The sequence below is a fragment of the Microtus oregoni genome, unplaced genomic scaffold (genome assembly GCF_018167655.1).
Source record: "Microtus oregoni isolate MIOR12 unplaced genomic scaffold, Mior012 000012F_ref0000307, whole genome shotgun sequence".
In the NCBI taxonomy this organism is placed as follows: domain Eukaryota; kingdom Metazoa; phylum Chordata; class Mammalia; order Rodentia; family Cricetidae; genus Microtus; species Microtus oregoni.
The window spans coordinates 26,869,335-26,884,621 of NW_024543071.1; the positions used below are offsets into that span (position 1 = coordinate 26,869,335).

Below are 15,287 nucleotides of genomic sequence, written 5' to 3' on the forward strand. Positions count from 1 at the left end.
TTTAGATATGAAAGGCAGGCCCACTCTTAAATGAGTACTTTTCTCAGTGGAATAATTTCTAATTTCATGACTCAGAGAGCATTTGTGGTGAAGAAAATATTTTACTAATTCTCCTACTTTTAGGAAAACGATTCAATGATTTGCAAATCAAAAAATCTAATGCTAGTAGAGATGAATGAAAAGTAAATAAGAATAAAGAGACAACTGAGAAATTGTTTATACAGAGAAAAGCAAGGGATCTTCAAAAAATCCCTACAAACAAACAAATGAGCAACAGAAAAGAAACCACACAAGAAACCATAGAAGATTCAATGTGATTGATCTTTATTGATGAATGATAAAATTTCACTGAAAACTTGATGAAAAGCATCTAAGCCTATTACAAAATCAATATGATTGTAGTCAGGAATCTTCTTATGGTAAATGAGCTTGGGGATATTACGTTCTAAATTTGCAACATCTATTGGGTCTGCCAAAGTATCCCGTCCGCCACTCCACATGACAGTCGGGACCTTCATGTTCTCCACCTTGTAAAATGGAGGTGTGATCTGAAGGAAAATGAGAAAAGATAACACATGAAAATTCTATCCAATGAAATGATAATGGTAATACCTGATTAAACCGTAAGCTTATTTACGAAATCTTGGCTTTTATTTTCATTCAGGAATAGATTATTGATCATGCCTTAACTCAGATAAACTGAGTGATTTTTCAAAACTTAAAGCTCTCCAGATCTTAGTTTCTTTATATATGAGATTATGGGAGCAGTGAAGTCTGGAGGTTTGCAGAGCTGTGAGATTCAAATGACGTGGTTCACAGGGATGAGCCTTGCACAGTGCTGTACCAGAGAGCTCGTTACTGCGTCATTGTCAGCTCATCCCAGGTTCTCTCTCCCTCAAATCCTGGGAAATGTAAAGCAATTCCACCATCTTTTGAAACTGGGTATTTGGTTAGATCTGTTCTTTCCCACAGGGAAGAGTCAATGTATTAGAATAAAGGAAACTTACTTGATTGTAGTGTTGCATGTTTAGATGTGGACTTCCCCAGTCATAAGCTTGAAATGTACCTTTATTAATAAGCTTAAAAGGACAAAACATATTATTGTTTATAAATCAGAAATTACAATATGCTTACTGTCTCATGTGATAATATAACTGTTTTGTGAAATTTCAGTGTGTTCCATAATACTGCTACTGTTGCCCCAATTCCAGGTGCCACCAACTAAGTATCTACAAAACGTTTTCCAACAGGTTCTGTTTATAACAATATAAAAAATATTGAAATGATGACATTGTGGAAAGTAAAATTTCCACATATTTTAATAATTTTGAACTGTTTAAATTGTTATGCTGTCTCGTAAGAAAATATCTGAAAATGATGTAAAATCACTATTATTATAATTTCCTGACAAATAATTGTTCTTATTTTAAAGGCAAGTCTTAATAACATTATGTTTTTATATCATGCAAATCAATTTCAATTTATAAATAATTTTAAAGAAAATGTTATGAAGTAGTAAATTCCAAGCAAATAAAACCTTACTTGAAAAATAATAAATAGGTAATACCCATTTTCTAGCAGTATAAAGATTTCTTTGGTGATTTATAATTCAACTGGCATCAAACAATATTTGAAACTCATGAAATTAGCATTTCATTCAACACTGTGACGTGTGGCCAAAATTTTCATTCTGTAGACTTTCCTCTGCACAAAAACCTTTTCAATTTTATCTATGACAGAGGACGTAATAATAAGACAGATTTGTGTTGAAACAATTGCTAATATAATTGTTAATTCTACTGAGTTAAGAAGAATAAAGAATGGGGCTACAGCAGCAGTCTAACCTTCAGACATATGTAATAAAAAGACATTTGCTAAAGATTGAGGAACTCTCTAAATATTGTTTCTGAAATTAAAATAAGACAATGGATCTCTGTATTAAATCTAAGAGCTACAGAATCAAGGATATATATGATTTATATCTGAGGACTGGAAAATTTATTTGCTATAATTATTTCTGGTTAAATATATTTTACTGAAAATGTACACAACTTAATATATCATTAGTGCAAATATTTTTTGTTTGTTTGTTTTTGACTAAGCAAGGACAAAACATTTATTAATTAATAAAGCCACACAATGGGCTCTGAAATATCTATCTTTCACCATTGCTAGAGCTTGTAAGAATTGGTGCTAATTTAACATTATAAGTTGAAATGAGATTTCATTTTTGAAAAGAAATATAACTTCTGAGGACTTAAAGATAAAATAATTTTGCTCACACATACTTATGTCCCCTCTAATATCCATTGGCATTGGAGAATGTATTAGTTAATACTTTAAAAAGACAGAATGTGGGGGGCTGGAGAGATGGCTCAGAGTTTATAATTACTGGTTGCTCTTCCAGAAGTTCAATTCCCAGAATCTACAACTATCTATAGTGAGATCTGGTGTCCTCTTCTGTTATGCAGGTAGAACACTGTACACTAAATAATAAATAAATAAATCTTTTAAAAAAAAGATGGCATGCATTGGCCATCAAAGCACACAGATACTAGTAAAGAAGTCATGTTTCAAATTGCAAAAGATCAAAGAAGGAAGCACAGGGAATTATACCTGGTTATAGTGCAGCATACTTTGAACTGATGCTCCTGCTGGATACTGCCCCAAGTACACGTCCATCCGGCTCTAGAGGGAAGGAAGCATGATGTGTATTAGTAAATAAGTAGAATTTTCAGGAACAGGAAACTTTCAATAAGTAGAACTTTTATTTCTTTTTTAATTTAATTTTATTTTTCAAAAAAACTATCTTTTTCATTTTGCATACCAATCCCAGTACCCATTCCCTCCATCTCCCCACTAACTTTCCCCCCAATGCACTCCTCAGAGAGGGTTAGGCACATTGCTTTGAGAAAGGACCAAGGACCTCTATACTATACCTAAGCTTAGCAAGGTGTCCATCCAAAGGGAATGGGTTCCAAAAAGCCAGTAAAAGCAGTATTTTTATTTCTGTGATTTAACCCTTTGTTCAGTTTGCAAAGTGGGAAATTTCACTGCAGAATGTAATCTAAATTTTTTTTGTGCAAGAAAGTAGTTAGCAAAATTATATTTTTTTCCAGAGAACCTTTCAAATGAGTGACCAGTGATAAGATTATTGACACCAAATCTATTAAAATGAAGTTGATAATATAACTTAGAAATCTTAAACCTGTGATATTCAGAGAAATTTATGAATTCTATGACTGTGTATTTTTACATTAGATTACATACATTGTATATTTGGTGAATGTTGACTTACATTAATTATATAAAATAAGTTAAGATAATAATATGCTGGGTGGACAAACTGCCTAGATTTTATTATTTACCTTTGGAGATAATAATATGTAATCATTATGAAGCCATCAGCAAACAAAAAATAACTTAAAACCAAAATCATACCTCATTTAAATTTTTTGGATTGTATCCAAAAAATAACGTAAATATATTATTACAAATGGTTCCAATTGGTTTATTCTGGCAGATAAACTGACCAATATAGTCGGCTTGTGAGGGGGACAAAAAGTCCTTTTCACCAAACAGTATCTGAAAACGACATAAGTGAAAACCAGCTGTTAGAAGGAGAAGAACAAGGAAGAAAAGAAGGGATCGAAAAGTAATCTTGTAAAATATTGATGAAACATTTGGTGATTTAGTTTACTATGATACCTTTTTATACATGATTGAGAAAAGTTTTCCAATAAAATAGAGTGCATTAAAAATACTTTACTAATTCAACCAGAAAATAATATTTCTGAGTGTAATTAATTTCCTAGAATTAATTCTGCATATTTATGATGGTTACATAAGTTTACAAATTTGTCAACAAACATTGAAAACAATAATGGTAATGAATACATTAAGATATATATGTATAAATTAATTGCATTAATAAATAGAACAGCCTCTAAAATTAAATATTAAAAAAATATTAAAAGGATTAACGTGTAGATGTTAAGTGATTAGAATGAATACCCATAGTACCTGACATTTTCTTGTTGAGATGAGTGATTTGGTATACAAGACTGAATTATTAAGGAAATGAGAAAATAATTTATCATGAGTATGTATGGTTTGTTAATGAAGAAAATAGCATAAATATAGGAATTTGAAATAGAATATATTTGAATGACAAGAAACATCTGTACATGAATACAAATGGTAGAGAAACCAAATTCTTTCCAAAAATACAGAAGAAATTTCCTAAATTTGTCAGGTATGTGACTTCTACCTCAAATCAATTCTTTGGGAATTTTAGTGAGAGTTCCTTAAAATTGTCTGAGTCAATTGATGATATCTTTGGGACTTTTCAAAAGCAGGCACCAAATCCTATTGTGTTTATGGAAATGCTGTCTCTTACTGAGGGTGATGTATGGTGAGACCTGGTTAGATTATCATTTTCTTCTCTCCCCAGCTTCTTCATCAGTTTGAGAAACAAGACCTGACTATCAATCCTTCTTTGTATATAAGCAGCTACAACACTAGGGTGGAATAAATTGGCTGAAGCCTCTTTAAAAACACCCAGTATTCAATGGCTTGCCAGGACAAAATCACCCAAGAAATAACATTAGAAGGAACATAACTCAATATCTATCACAAACCACAGCAATGACTGTACTAAACAGAAAAAAACTCACATTGTCATAAAATCAGGAATGAATCGATGTTGCCTACTTTCTCCCTTTTAATTCATATAATTATTCAATTCTTAATCAATAAAGATAAAGGAAGTAAATAAGAGGGATATATAATATAAGCATATATATTATATTCAAAGGAATATTAAGATTAAGTCAAATTATACATAATTGCAGATAATACAATTTTGTATATGAGAGACCCTAAAAATCAACCATAACACTCTCAGGACTAATAAACATTTTCAGAAAATTAGCAAGAAAGAATATGAATAAACACAGTTATCAGTTTTCCTATTTGCCAGTTATGAACACAGTGAAAAGAAAATTGGTTTGAAAGAAATCCCATTCATACTAGCTCCAAAATATTTAATTACTTAGGAATAAATCTAATCAAGGAAGTAAAGGAAAACTTGTAGAAGAAAAGACCTTACAAAAACTTAATAAATGAAAAACCTACAAAGAACCTGATAAATAAATGAACTAACAAAAATAAATAATTTTCAAATTATGAAGACTAGATGATTGGTAGATAAAAGAAGCAAAATATCTAGTCAGTTAACAAATGCAAATTAATACTATTAAGATTACACCTTAATAAAGAAATTACACCCCCAAGTAGTACCTTACTTTCTTAAATGGTTTGTGGCAAATGGATATTTGTGCATGAGCACACACGCTAATAGACACACACACATACACACACATATCACTGTCTTAGTTTCTTTTCTATTGCTATGATAAAGACCATGACCAAAAGCAATTTTGGTAGGAAAAAGGCCATTATTGCTGCTTTAGATGTATAATTTCCAAAGGCTTTACTTATCTTTTGTTATCACATCCCCCCACTACAGATTATGTCATGAGCCATCTAATTAAAATAATAACTTCAAGAACAGAACACAGTTATTAGAGTAAGCAGTGGCAAGACCGTGGTGAATGAAAAAAAACATATTCATTCTATTAAAACAGAGTTAGAAGAATTAAAGGTGATGATGGTGAAGTTGGTAAAATACAGGCAACACATTTGCATATGATAGAAAGCATTAATTATGATTTCAAAAGATAAGGAGGACAGATGGGTAAGAAGAAAAACCTGGTTGACAATTCAGCACCTTCAAAGATGCATCCCCAGCTACAGAGCGGGCTGGGCTGTGGCCAGTTTCAAAAATCAGAGCAATCAGAACAAGCCTGCATCAGTGTCTCTCCTCTCCCGATTAACTCTACTCTTCCTCATTCTGAAAACCATGTCAATTCTACTTCTTGAAATACAGTCAAGAGAATCAAACCTTGAACACTGTTGGTGGGATGTATGCAAAGAGCCGAAGAACACTTGTTGTGTATCCGACAGTACAAAACGGAGCCAATGCAAAGAAGATTTTGATTTTTTGGGCCAGTTGTTGATTGGATGAAAATGCTCCAAATGCTGAAAGAAAGTAAAGTAAGAGACTAGAGTTTTCTCCTACTTAAAATCAATTGTGTCATTTGACAAGTTTGTAATTGATATTTCTAACAATGAAATTATTTTTTAAAAAATTTCATTATTTCTCCAAAACATAATATGGTCAGATTTTACTCAACATACCAATAATAGTTCCCTGGGAGTGACCGACATAGTACAATTGTTTCTGTCCCGTTTTCTGAAGAATGAAATCAATGGTGGCTGGAAGATCATATTTTATTATTTCATCATGACTGCATTAAAAGCAGATAAAAAATCTTAATTACTAATGAGTAATTAGAATTTACAGTGTGTTTTAATTATGATTTTAGGAGTCCCAGTGAGTGAGTTCTGGGTATAAGAGAACATTGATCAGATACTGTCTATGTCCCTGCTTGAGACTGCCAGTTCATTCGTGCCCTCAAAATACCTGTTATGTTCCTGTGATTCTGAAGAGAGCATGGAGCTGAGAAAACTTGCTATGGCCCTAGCCAGATAAATATTCAGCTAAATTTCAGAGCATTTTTGTTCTACACTAAAAATTCTATAATATTACAACATTCAATATTTCCATACTGTGAATAAGAAGCATAAACTATTTTAATTTTCACAGAATACTGTAAATATGCCACAAAAGATCTGGATATTGAACGACTGATATATCAGAACTCAGTTCAACTACATTTTCTAATTAATGGAAGAATTTAACCATCTTCATTTTGCTTTGCCCCTGTTTCTCCTTAAAAATAATACGATTTTTCACTTGGGTAAAATTAAGTTTTGAATAATAAGATTGCACATATTGTTTGTATTCAGGAGGTTGTATGAAAAATTTTATAAGCAATATGTAGATGGGCAAAGAAATAGATAAGTGAGTGGCAAGGGTCTAGTCAATAAATTGCATATTTTACTTTTACTTTATCTTAATAGGCAAAATAAAAGTCATACATAAGCTATTATAAATAAGTTAAAACACATACTTGACAATTAGACATGTTAAGGAAGTTTCCATTCTAGTTCAAGGAATTAATGTTAACATCAAAAATCTTCAACACTTTTAGCTGGAGGAATTTTCCAGTTAGTACAATGTCTTCCATGCAAACAAAGGACTTTAATATCCAGAACCCAGGTAACAATAAAAGTTGATCCAGTGGTAGCAGTGGGAAATCCCTGCATTGGGGAGGTAGATAAAGGAGACTCCTTGGAGCTTGCTGACCAGGCAATCCACTGAGTTGGGACACCGCAGGTTCAGTGAGAAACCCTGTCTCCAAAAATATGGTGGTGATCACTTAAAGGAGGTAGTTGATCAACCTGTGGCTTCCAAAGGCACTTCACATACATAAATCAAACTAAACTAATACATGAGCACAGCTGTTGGGAATAACACACTCCACCAAGTATCTCTTCCTACCTAAATGCCCAGAATTCCTTAGAATTAGGGTCCATGTACACATGTTTCCTGGCATAGATATTGCCTCTACTATTTCCCATCCACACATCATAACCAGCATCTGCCAGCAGGAAGCCCAGACTGTTGTTGGGAAGGTTGGCAACCCAGCTGCCAGACGTTGCTATAAATCCGTGTTGCAAGTAAACTACTGGCTTTGGTTCTGAAAGAAAAAAAAATGGAAAGTATTGATGTTACTACTTGTAGTAGTAGTGATAGTAATATTATTACGATTATTATTGGTTGTAGTAGCTTTATTAAATTTATGTGTATTGGCGTTTAGGCTGTATATATGCCTATATACCACATTTGTACCAGGTGCCCATGGAGGACAGAAGAGGGCATTGGATTCCCTACAGAGAGAGTTACAATTAGTTGTGATCTGCCGCGTAGGTTCTCAGAATTGAATCTGGAAAAATGGTCAGTGCTCTTAACTAATGAGTTGAGTCATCTTCAAGCTCCTAATGATATTATTGTTACCACTACCATTATTTTTGTGTGTTAAACCATGGGTGAACTATGACATTTCCGCATGTAAATAATTTTAATTTGCTCATATAAATCTCGTTACCTTCTGTTTGCCTACTCTCATGCCCAGAAGATACTTTTCAATGGAATTTTGAAATCATCATTGTACAGCTGAAGGCAATTGACTTGTAACCCAAAGGGGTGAGTTAAGACTTTATTACACTTCATGTCATGTTAGTAAACACTATTCCATATTCTTCAAGACATAAGAGTTGTGTCAGTTGTAAGATCTTATGGCCTTCTTCTGCTCCATTTACTCTTACAGAAATACACTTACTGAATATATTTTATTTCTAGAATTTCACTGTCATGTTCTTTTCTGATAAGGAGTTTTTATCTAATGACACTTTAGCATCAATGACAAATATATGTAAGTAGGAATATTCTAGACCCAAAACATTACTAAGCAGATTACTAAGGGGAATACTCTAGACCCAAAATTTTCTAAAGAGATTAGTAAGGGGATTATTCTAGACCCCAAACTTTCCATACAGATTACTAAGGGGGGAGGGGAAACTTGAACTTGTCCAGTATTTGTACAGTCAGTCTGAGACCCAAGATCTAGACCCAGAGCAGGACAGCTTTCCTCTGTCCTCAGAAACAGTAATGATGATTTTAACCCAATACCTAAAGCACCTGTATTAGTTATTTTTCTGTTGCTTTGATAAAATACCATGAGCAAGGTAACTTATAGAGGGAAGTGTTTATGTTGGTTTATGTTTCCAGAGGGACAAGTGTCCATCATGACATGGAGGTAGTGCAGCAAGCAGCAGAAAAAGCCATAGGAACAAGAAGCTAGAAGCTCACATCTTCCAACACAAGCATGAACAGAGAGAGAGAACTTAGAGACTTGATACATTTCATCTCAAGTCTGCCTCATACTATGCACTTCCTCCAGCAAAGCTGCACTACCTAAAGTGTCCCAAACATGTCAGTAACTGATGAACAAGGATTCAAATACATTAGTCTAGGGAGAACTTTCTCTTTCTAACCACATTAACCTACAGAATCAGGGTGCCTGAATGCACTGGCCCCTTCTTCATTACAGAAAGCTAAATTCTAGGCAGATTGTACTCACCTTTCCTACAATATTGGTGAACTGAAGCCAGGTGTCACTCACAACCTCTTTATATGAGACTTGGAGAGCTTTTGAGTCACTAAATTTACAAGCAGCATTAAGGAGCCCTGGATAGATTGTATTTAGCTCAGTATATGTTCCTCTCGCTCAAATCTTACCTGAATTACCAAAGTCATTTTTCCCATAAGGAATTCGGTTAATTGAGAGGATGTAACCATCTTCTGTCACAACCTCATACTCTTCACTTGGATAACCCCAGTAGGAAATCACCTCGCTCTAGAAAAAAAAATATTTCAAAGTACTGAGTTTCATAAGTGACTTAGTTGGCTATTGCTATGATTCTCAAAACAGAATTTCTTTTTGGTTTGGAGTAATATAATCTATATAAAGAAAACATTCAATATATAATAAATGTAGCATTTTGAAAAGAATGAGTGAAGCTAATAGTGGCAAAGTATTTTTCTCAGGGACAATAGGAACTTACAACATTCATATTGGCTTCGGGATTCTTGGTTTTCAGTTTAAGGGAGCAGAGTGTCTTCTCCAGTGTAAGGAGGATGCACAATGTTTGCAGTAGCAACTGCATTTTAAATCTGCTGGGAAAGCATAGTTAGCATGCTGTAATAAATGTCACAGTGTGAGCTCAGCTTACTGGAAGTACATTAGTCCACCTGTAACCCTCCAAATTGAAAGTTAGTCCCATCACCTCATAAGAGTCTGAGCAGTGCCTCTTTCCCTCTCAAAGAACAGCTTGGAAGAAATGAAAGATTATTGACTCATTTCTCATAAAAGCCATTTCTCTCTCTCTTTCTTTTCCAGCAAGGTTTTCATGAAATACCCCAGTCTTCCTGGAAAAGCTCACAGAAAACACTAAGGGGACGCCCTAAATGACATAGTTTCGTAAAGAATATTTCTCATCTTGATGAAAATCTCCTGAGTATGCAGATCCTCTTCCAGTGTGACAAGAGAGAGAGGCAAGGAGGAAAGATAGACGGTGGATAGGCTGGCATGGTGACACAGAACAGAGTGAGCAGTCATCTGAACTGGAACTTGTGAGCTCAGAAGTCCTGTGTCTAGTTCACAATATACACTGTCAGCATGGCCTTCTCAGTAGCTCCCACTGTCGCAAGGATTCCACTAGTATTCTGAAATCATCTTCAAAATTTACAAATGCCATTAATAAACATTGAATATAGGTTCAAATCCCCTTGCCTGCAGAGGTTCTGATCACAATGCTTGTCTCTTGGTACTATTCTATTAATCACCCACTTATCTAAGTTACTGTGGGAGAGATAGACTCCTGCATCATCACAAGCATACTGTGTGTTGGCTTCTGTTCCTTCTTAGTTTTCCTTAGTTTCCCAAATATCCAGACCCCAAACAAGTGGGAAAAGAGAGAAAATGTATTTTTAATGAAAACAATTATTTTAGCAATGTAATCAAAGTTATAAATTTCTAATTAAGTCACGTTTTACCTAAGATAAATATAAACTCCACCTATTACCATCTAAATTGCTAATTAAAATCAACGACATTTATAATTTCAGGGTCACATACTCACTGTCAAATAAAGCTTCTTTAGGCTTTCTGAACTCCAGAAGAAATTTTTTTCCATTCCTCCCTTCCCACTCATTATAAACAGTTGGGTGACTGCATTCTTTGGATGTCCTTTTATATAATGTGCAGTGACTGCACATGCAGTGAACTCTGCCATTTGCCTATGTCAAACTAGTACGTAAGCTCTCAAGGTGGACATTGTTCCAAAACCACTACCCTGTACTGTTGACCACGAGATTTTTCACCTGTTAAAATCTTTCTTCTCACATCCTCATTGACTGAGCACGCTGTATCATAAACAATAAAGCTTTTCAGTTTTTAGGTGGGACAATGACGACTTGTCAAAACAGATTTTTATTTAAAACCTTAAATATGATTCTGGTCTCCTGAGGAACTTTATGGTAATCAATATGAAGATGGAGTTATATAGAATTCTGACTGAATCACTGAAATGTGAACAGTCACGTTTCTGCTGAACATGTGTGCCTCCCCCATCATCTCCTCTAGCCTCCCTTCTCATTTATGCCCCTCCCACTCCTGTCAGTCCCCTCTGTTGCCTAGATAGTTGCACTTCCACTTCATGTCTTGTGTCATTTACTTCCATGTGCATGCACAGCTTCACATATCTATATAAAATCTAGGAACTACAGATGCAAGGAGCCATGTGATTTGTATTTGATGACTGGATAATTCATTTAATATGATTTTTCTGATTAAATCTATTTTACTGCAAATTTACACAACTTCATCCTTCCTATGACTACAGTATTCTATTGTGTTTATATACCACATTTTCTTTATCAGTTTTCCTGTTGTTGGGTATCAGCATCGATTTTTTAACTTAGCTCCTATAAATAGTGCTACAGTAATAATTGATATGTAACTATGTCTGTGATAGGTTGACTTGGAAACTTTGGTACAGCACGATCTATGGGAGATATATTTTTAGTTCTTGAGTACATCCTATAACTGAACTAATTATAAAAAGAAATCTGTTTGACAATATTTACAAGACATGGAGTCAAAGAAACATTTATAAACAGCCTGAATGAATATATTCATGAATTCATTTTTAAAGGTGTTGGGCTTACAAAACAAATATCCAGCAAAAAGAATATTAAAAATCAATACCAGCGAACATACACTCAGGTAACCTACAGAAATGGAAAATGAAATTCTGGGTCATAGAGCCTCCCCTTTTTATTTTCAAGAGGACTCCTATAGCTTCTGTCTGCTTTCAGTCTAAAGAAATTGTTAAATAGGTAAAGGACCATAGTCATAACTTTGAATCTCTTCTATGACACACAAAAGAATCCCAGACAAACACAGACCTAATCATTTGACTGCCAATAAGTGATCCATATGAGGGAAAATGGCAACAGAAGGAAATTCTTATGGCTATCTCAATGGAATGGCAGTTGTAGCTGATCTACAAATGTCATAATTATTTCCAGGACAACACAAATAAAGAGATTAAAAACTTGTCTCCAACTTTGAACTTAATGTTTAGACAGAAAACAAATACACTGAGATTTTAACTTCGATATTGAAACAAAATTTCCAAATTCCCAGAAAATAAAAACTAACTGAAAAGAATAAACTTACTATATAGAAGTAAAAGTTCACTGTATCCCTGAGTAGCATTCAATTTTTTTTTAAAGAAATAGGACTGTTTTTTAAAGTAAAAAGAAAAAAAATCATTGTTCTGTGAATAGTCTTTTCAACAATATGGAATTTGCAACATTTCCTTTTGGTTACTATTACACAAAAAAGAATAGAATTCTGTAGGAAGGGTTTGTTCTTGTTTTAACAGTTATCGAAGGAGTAGTAAAAGGCTTGTCCATGCTGCCACGTGTGGAAAGCAAACTAAAGAAAGCAGCAAAAGGAGCTATTACAGGAGGGGACCAGAGGAAGAAGGGACAGGCAATTATGGAGGCCAACAGAAGAGTGAATATAGACTAGAGCGTAGCTATAGTTTACTCTGGTTACAAATGAAATGTCTTGCTTGGCTGCTTTAGTTATGCAATGCCCTTAGCTGAGTCATTGTGATGGAGGAGAAGGCTGCCAGTCATCGATCATTTTGTACACATTGTTACTTCAGCATAAAATTGTTATGGCTTAAAGCCTCCATTGTAAACATGATTTCCAAGTGAATATTGGAATCAAATTTACTATATGCCACCTAATGTTTTTATATCATGGTCTGTAATGGCCATATCCAGTGTCTTTAAAGTGAGACATATGGTCTTGCTGCAGAATACTTAAAAAAAGTATAGGCATACAGCATCCTGTGGGGTCTAGCCAGCTTTAGAAATGTTTTTATCTGCTGAATCATCTTGCAATTCTTGCTTTCATTTTGAACATTATGATTTCCTTAACATTGAAATACGCTGCTGAATCAAGGAGGTCTAAGTTTGTACAGGGAATTAAACTGAGTTTCACAGGAACATAAAACAGTGAGTTCAGTGCTTCCCTCTTTATTTTGATTAGTCACTACTTCTTAGAAAACACAGGAGGTAATCACTCTTTTAACTCACTGGCTTATACAGAAATCCAGTCTAAGCCTGAGGAGAGTTCAGGGCATGTGGTGGCTTAAATGACAATGGCCTTCATAGACACATAGACTACAATGTTAGGTCACCAGTGAGTGGTACAATTTGAAAGGATTAGGAGATGTGGCCTTGTTGGAGGAAGTGGGGATGTCACTGGGGATAGGTTTTCAGGTTTCAAAAGCCCATACCAAACCCAGACAGAGTCTTTCTCTTCCTGCTGCCTACAGATCATGATGTATAACTCTCAGCTACTTTTCCAGCACCATGACTGCCTGCATGCCATCATGCTCCCTGCCATGATGATAATGGAATAAATCTCTGAAACTGTAAGCAAGCCCCAACAGAAAGCTTTTATTTTTGAAATACTGTGGTCATGGTGCCTCTTCACAGCAATGGAACACCGATGAAGACTGGGGAAAGCAAGCAAAATTTTTCAATGACCAATGATGTATCAAAGAGAAACTGATTAGATGAACTATACATGTTCTAATGTGAAGGATGTATATTTTATTTAAAAAAATAATATTTCAATGTTTTGTGGATTTATTTTCATGAACATTTTCCCTTTTATTTATCCACAACCATTAAGCTGAGAGACACAGAGTAGCCATGAGGCTGTTCTTGTTTTATTAGAACATAGCTGAGAAACACAGCTGAGAAAACCTGTTTCCTCAATGTTCTAACAAATGGAGGGTCTCATGGCTACTATGTTTTGATGAGTCAATATGTTTTTGATCTCTTTTAAGATGTTGTACCAATCTACAATTGTATTACTTCCTGATAACTCCTAAGATGTAGTCCTAACAAAACCAGATGAATGGTCCTTTTCTTCCTTCCTATAGTAGAATCACTACTGCTCACTTTTCTTTTAAATTATAAATATTACTCAAGAACTCAAAATTTTTATGATCAGCATCTACCTATATTTTCAGTTATATTGTACAACACCAGGATGAATTTCAAATAAGTGATCCCATGCAACCAACTAAGGTATTGATATTCCTACTAAGAGGTTGCTGTTAGGAGTTTTCCTAATGTGAGCTCTCTGCCAATGCAAAAATCCCAATCAAGCCAAATGACAACAAGCCGAATTAAAGAATATCCAGGTTTAATGGGATTTCTGTGCTCTCAGGTGGCCCTGAGGGAAACCGGGAAGCCACAAACACAACCACCAGGAGAAAGAGAAAAGGCCACAGGGGGACTTTCCTGGGAGCAGTTTAAAAAGACGGAGGGAGGGGTCAAGGTTTTGGAGAGCTATCTTGCCCCTCCTCCAGGAAGGGGTCAAGGTTTGGCCGGTAACCTTGCTTCTCCTCAGGGGAGGGGTCAAGGTTTTGGTGGGTTGCCTTGTGCATTCTCGGGGGAGCGGTCAAGGTTTGGCAGGCAAAGGGCCGGGGCCTCCAAAGATAAAGGCTTGAGACTGTGACTTACATTCCAGACTGTTTGTGTAAGGAGTAACAGGAAGCTGAGAAGATACTTTGACTAACATTTAGGCTCTCTTAGGAAAAAGGGGCATTGACTCAAGTCTGTCAACTTCCTGCATGCATGGGGCAATGTGGGGAAGGGGAGAGCTGGGTGTTGATGGGTCCACACTCAGCAAGAGGTGTAGCCTGAAAAGCATCCCGAGTACTGTCATCCGGGAGATGCCAGGCATCTGTTCCTTGGGACAGGTGAGAAGGCAGGTGTTGTTTTCCGAGGTTTCTGTCCTGCCCAGTTCCCACAATCATTCACTCCCAAAGAAATCACACAGAGGTCTACATTATTTATAATCTGATTGGCCCATTATCTCTGGCTTCTTATTAACTCTTATAACTTATACTAGCCCATTATTCTTGTCTATGCTAGCCATGTGGCTCAGTACCTTATTCAGTGTGGCAGTCACATCTTGTTTCTTCTGTGGCTGGGTCAGGACTGTGTCCTCTTCCCGAAATTCTCCCGTTTTTATTGACCCATTTCTACTTCCTGTCTGGTTGTTCCACCTATACTTTCCTGCCTGTCTGCTGGCCAATCA

At 35.3% G+C, this 15,287-nt stretch overlaps 1 protein-coding gene across 1 annotated transcript; it reads right to left on the reverse strand.

The window, feature by feature from the left end:
- Window positions 1-308: 308 nt before the first annotated feature.
- On the reverse strand, window positions 309-9,756 carry LOC121454130 (tear acid lipase-like protein). The gene is made up of 9 exons (XM_041661335.1): window positions 9,655-9,756; window positions 9,329-9,446; window positions 7,529-7,727; window positions 6,262-6,371; window positions 5,966-6,102; window positions 3,442-3,585; window positions 2,617-2,688; window positions 1,008-1,079; window positions 309-548 (listed from the first exon to the last, which is right to left on the reverse strand). Exons 1-9 carry the CDS (start codon window positions 9,754-9,756, stop codon window positions 309-311), a joined length of 1,194 nt encoding a protein of 397 aa, XP_041517269.1.
- Window positions 9,757-15,287: the final 5,531 nt, after the last annotated feature.

Excerpts from the sequence above, each read along its gene's own strand:
- LOC121454130 (XM_041661335.1), bottom strand. The coding sequence starts at position 9,756 with ATGCAGTTGCTACTGCAAACATTGTGCATCCTCCTTACACTGGAGAAG. Across the intron at positions 7,728-9,328 it reads AAATGACTTTGGTAATTCAG|AACCAAAGCCAGTAGTTTAC; the intron begins GTAAGATTTGAG and ends TTTTTCTTTCAG. Across the intron at positions 549-1,007 it reads ACATGCAACACTACAATCAA|ATCACACCTCCATTTTACAA; the intron begins GTAAGTTTCCTT and ends ATTTTCCTTCAG.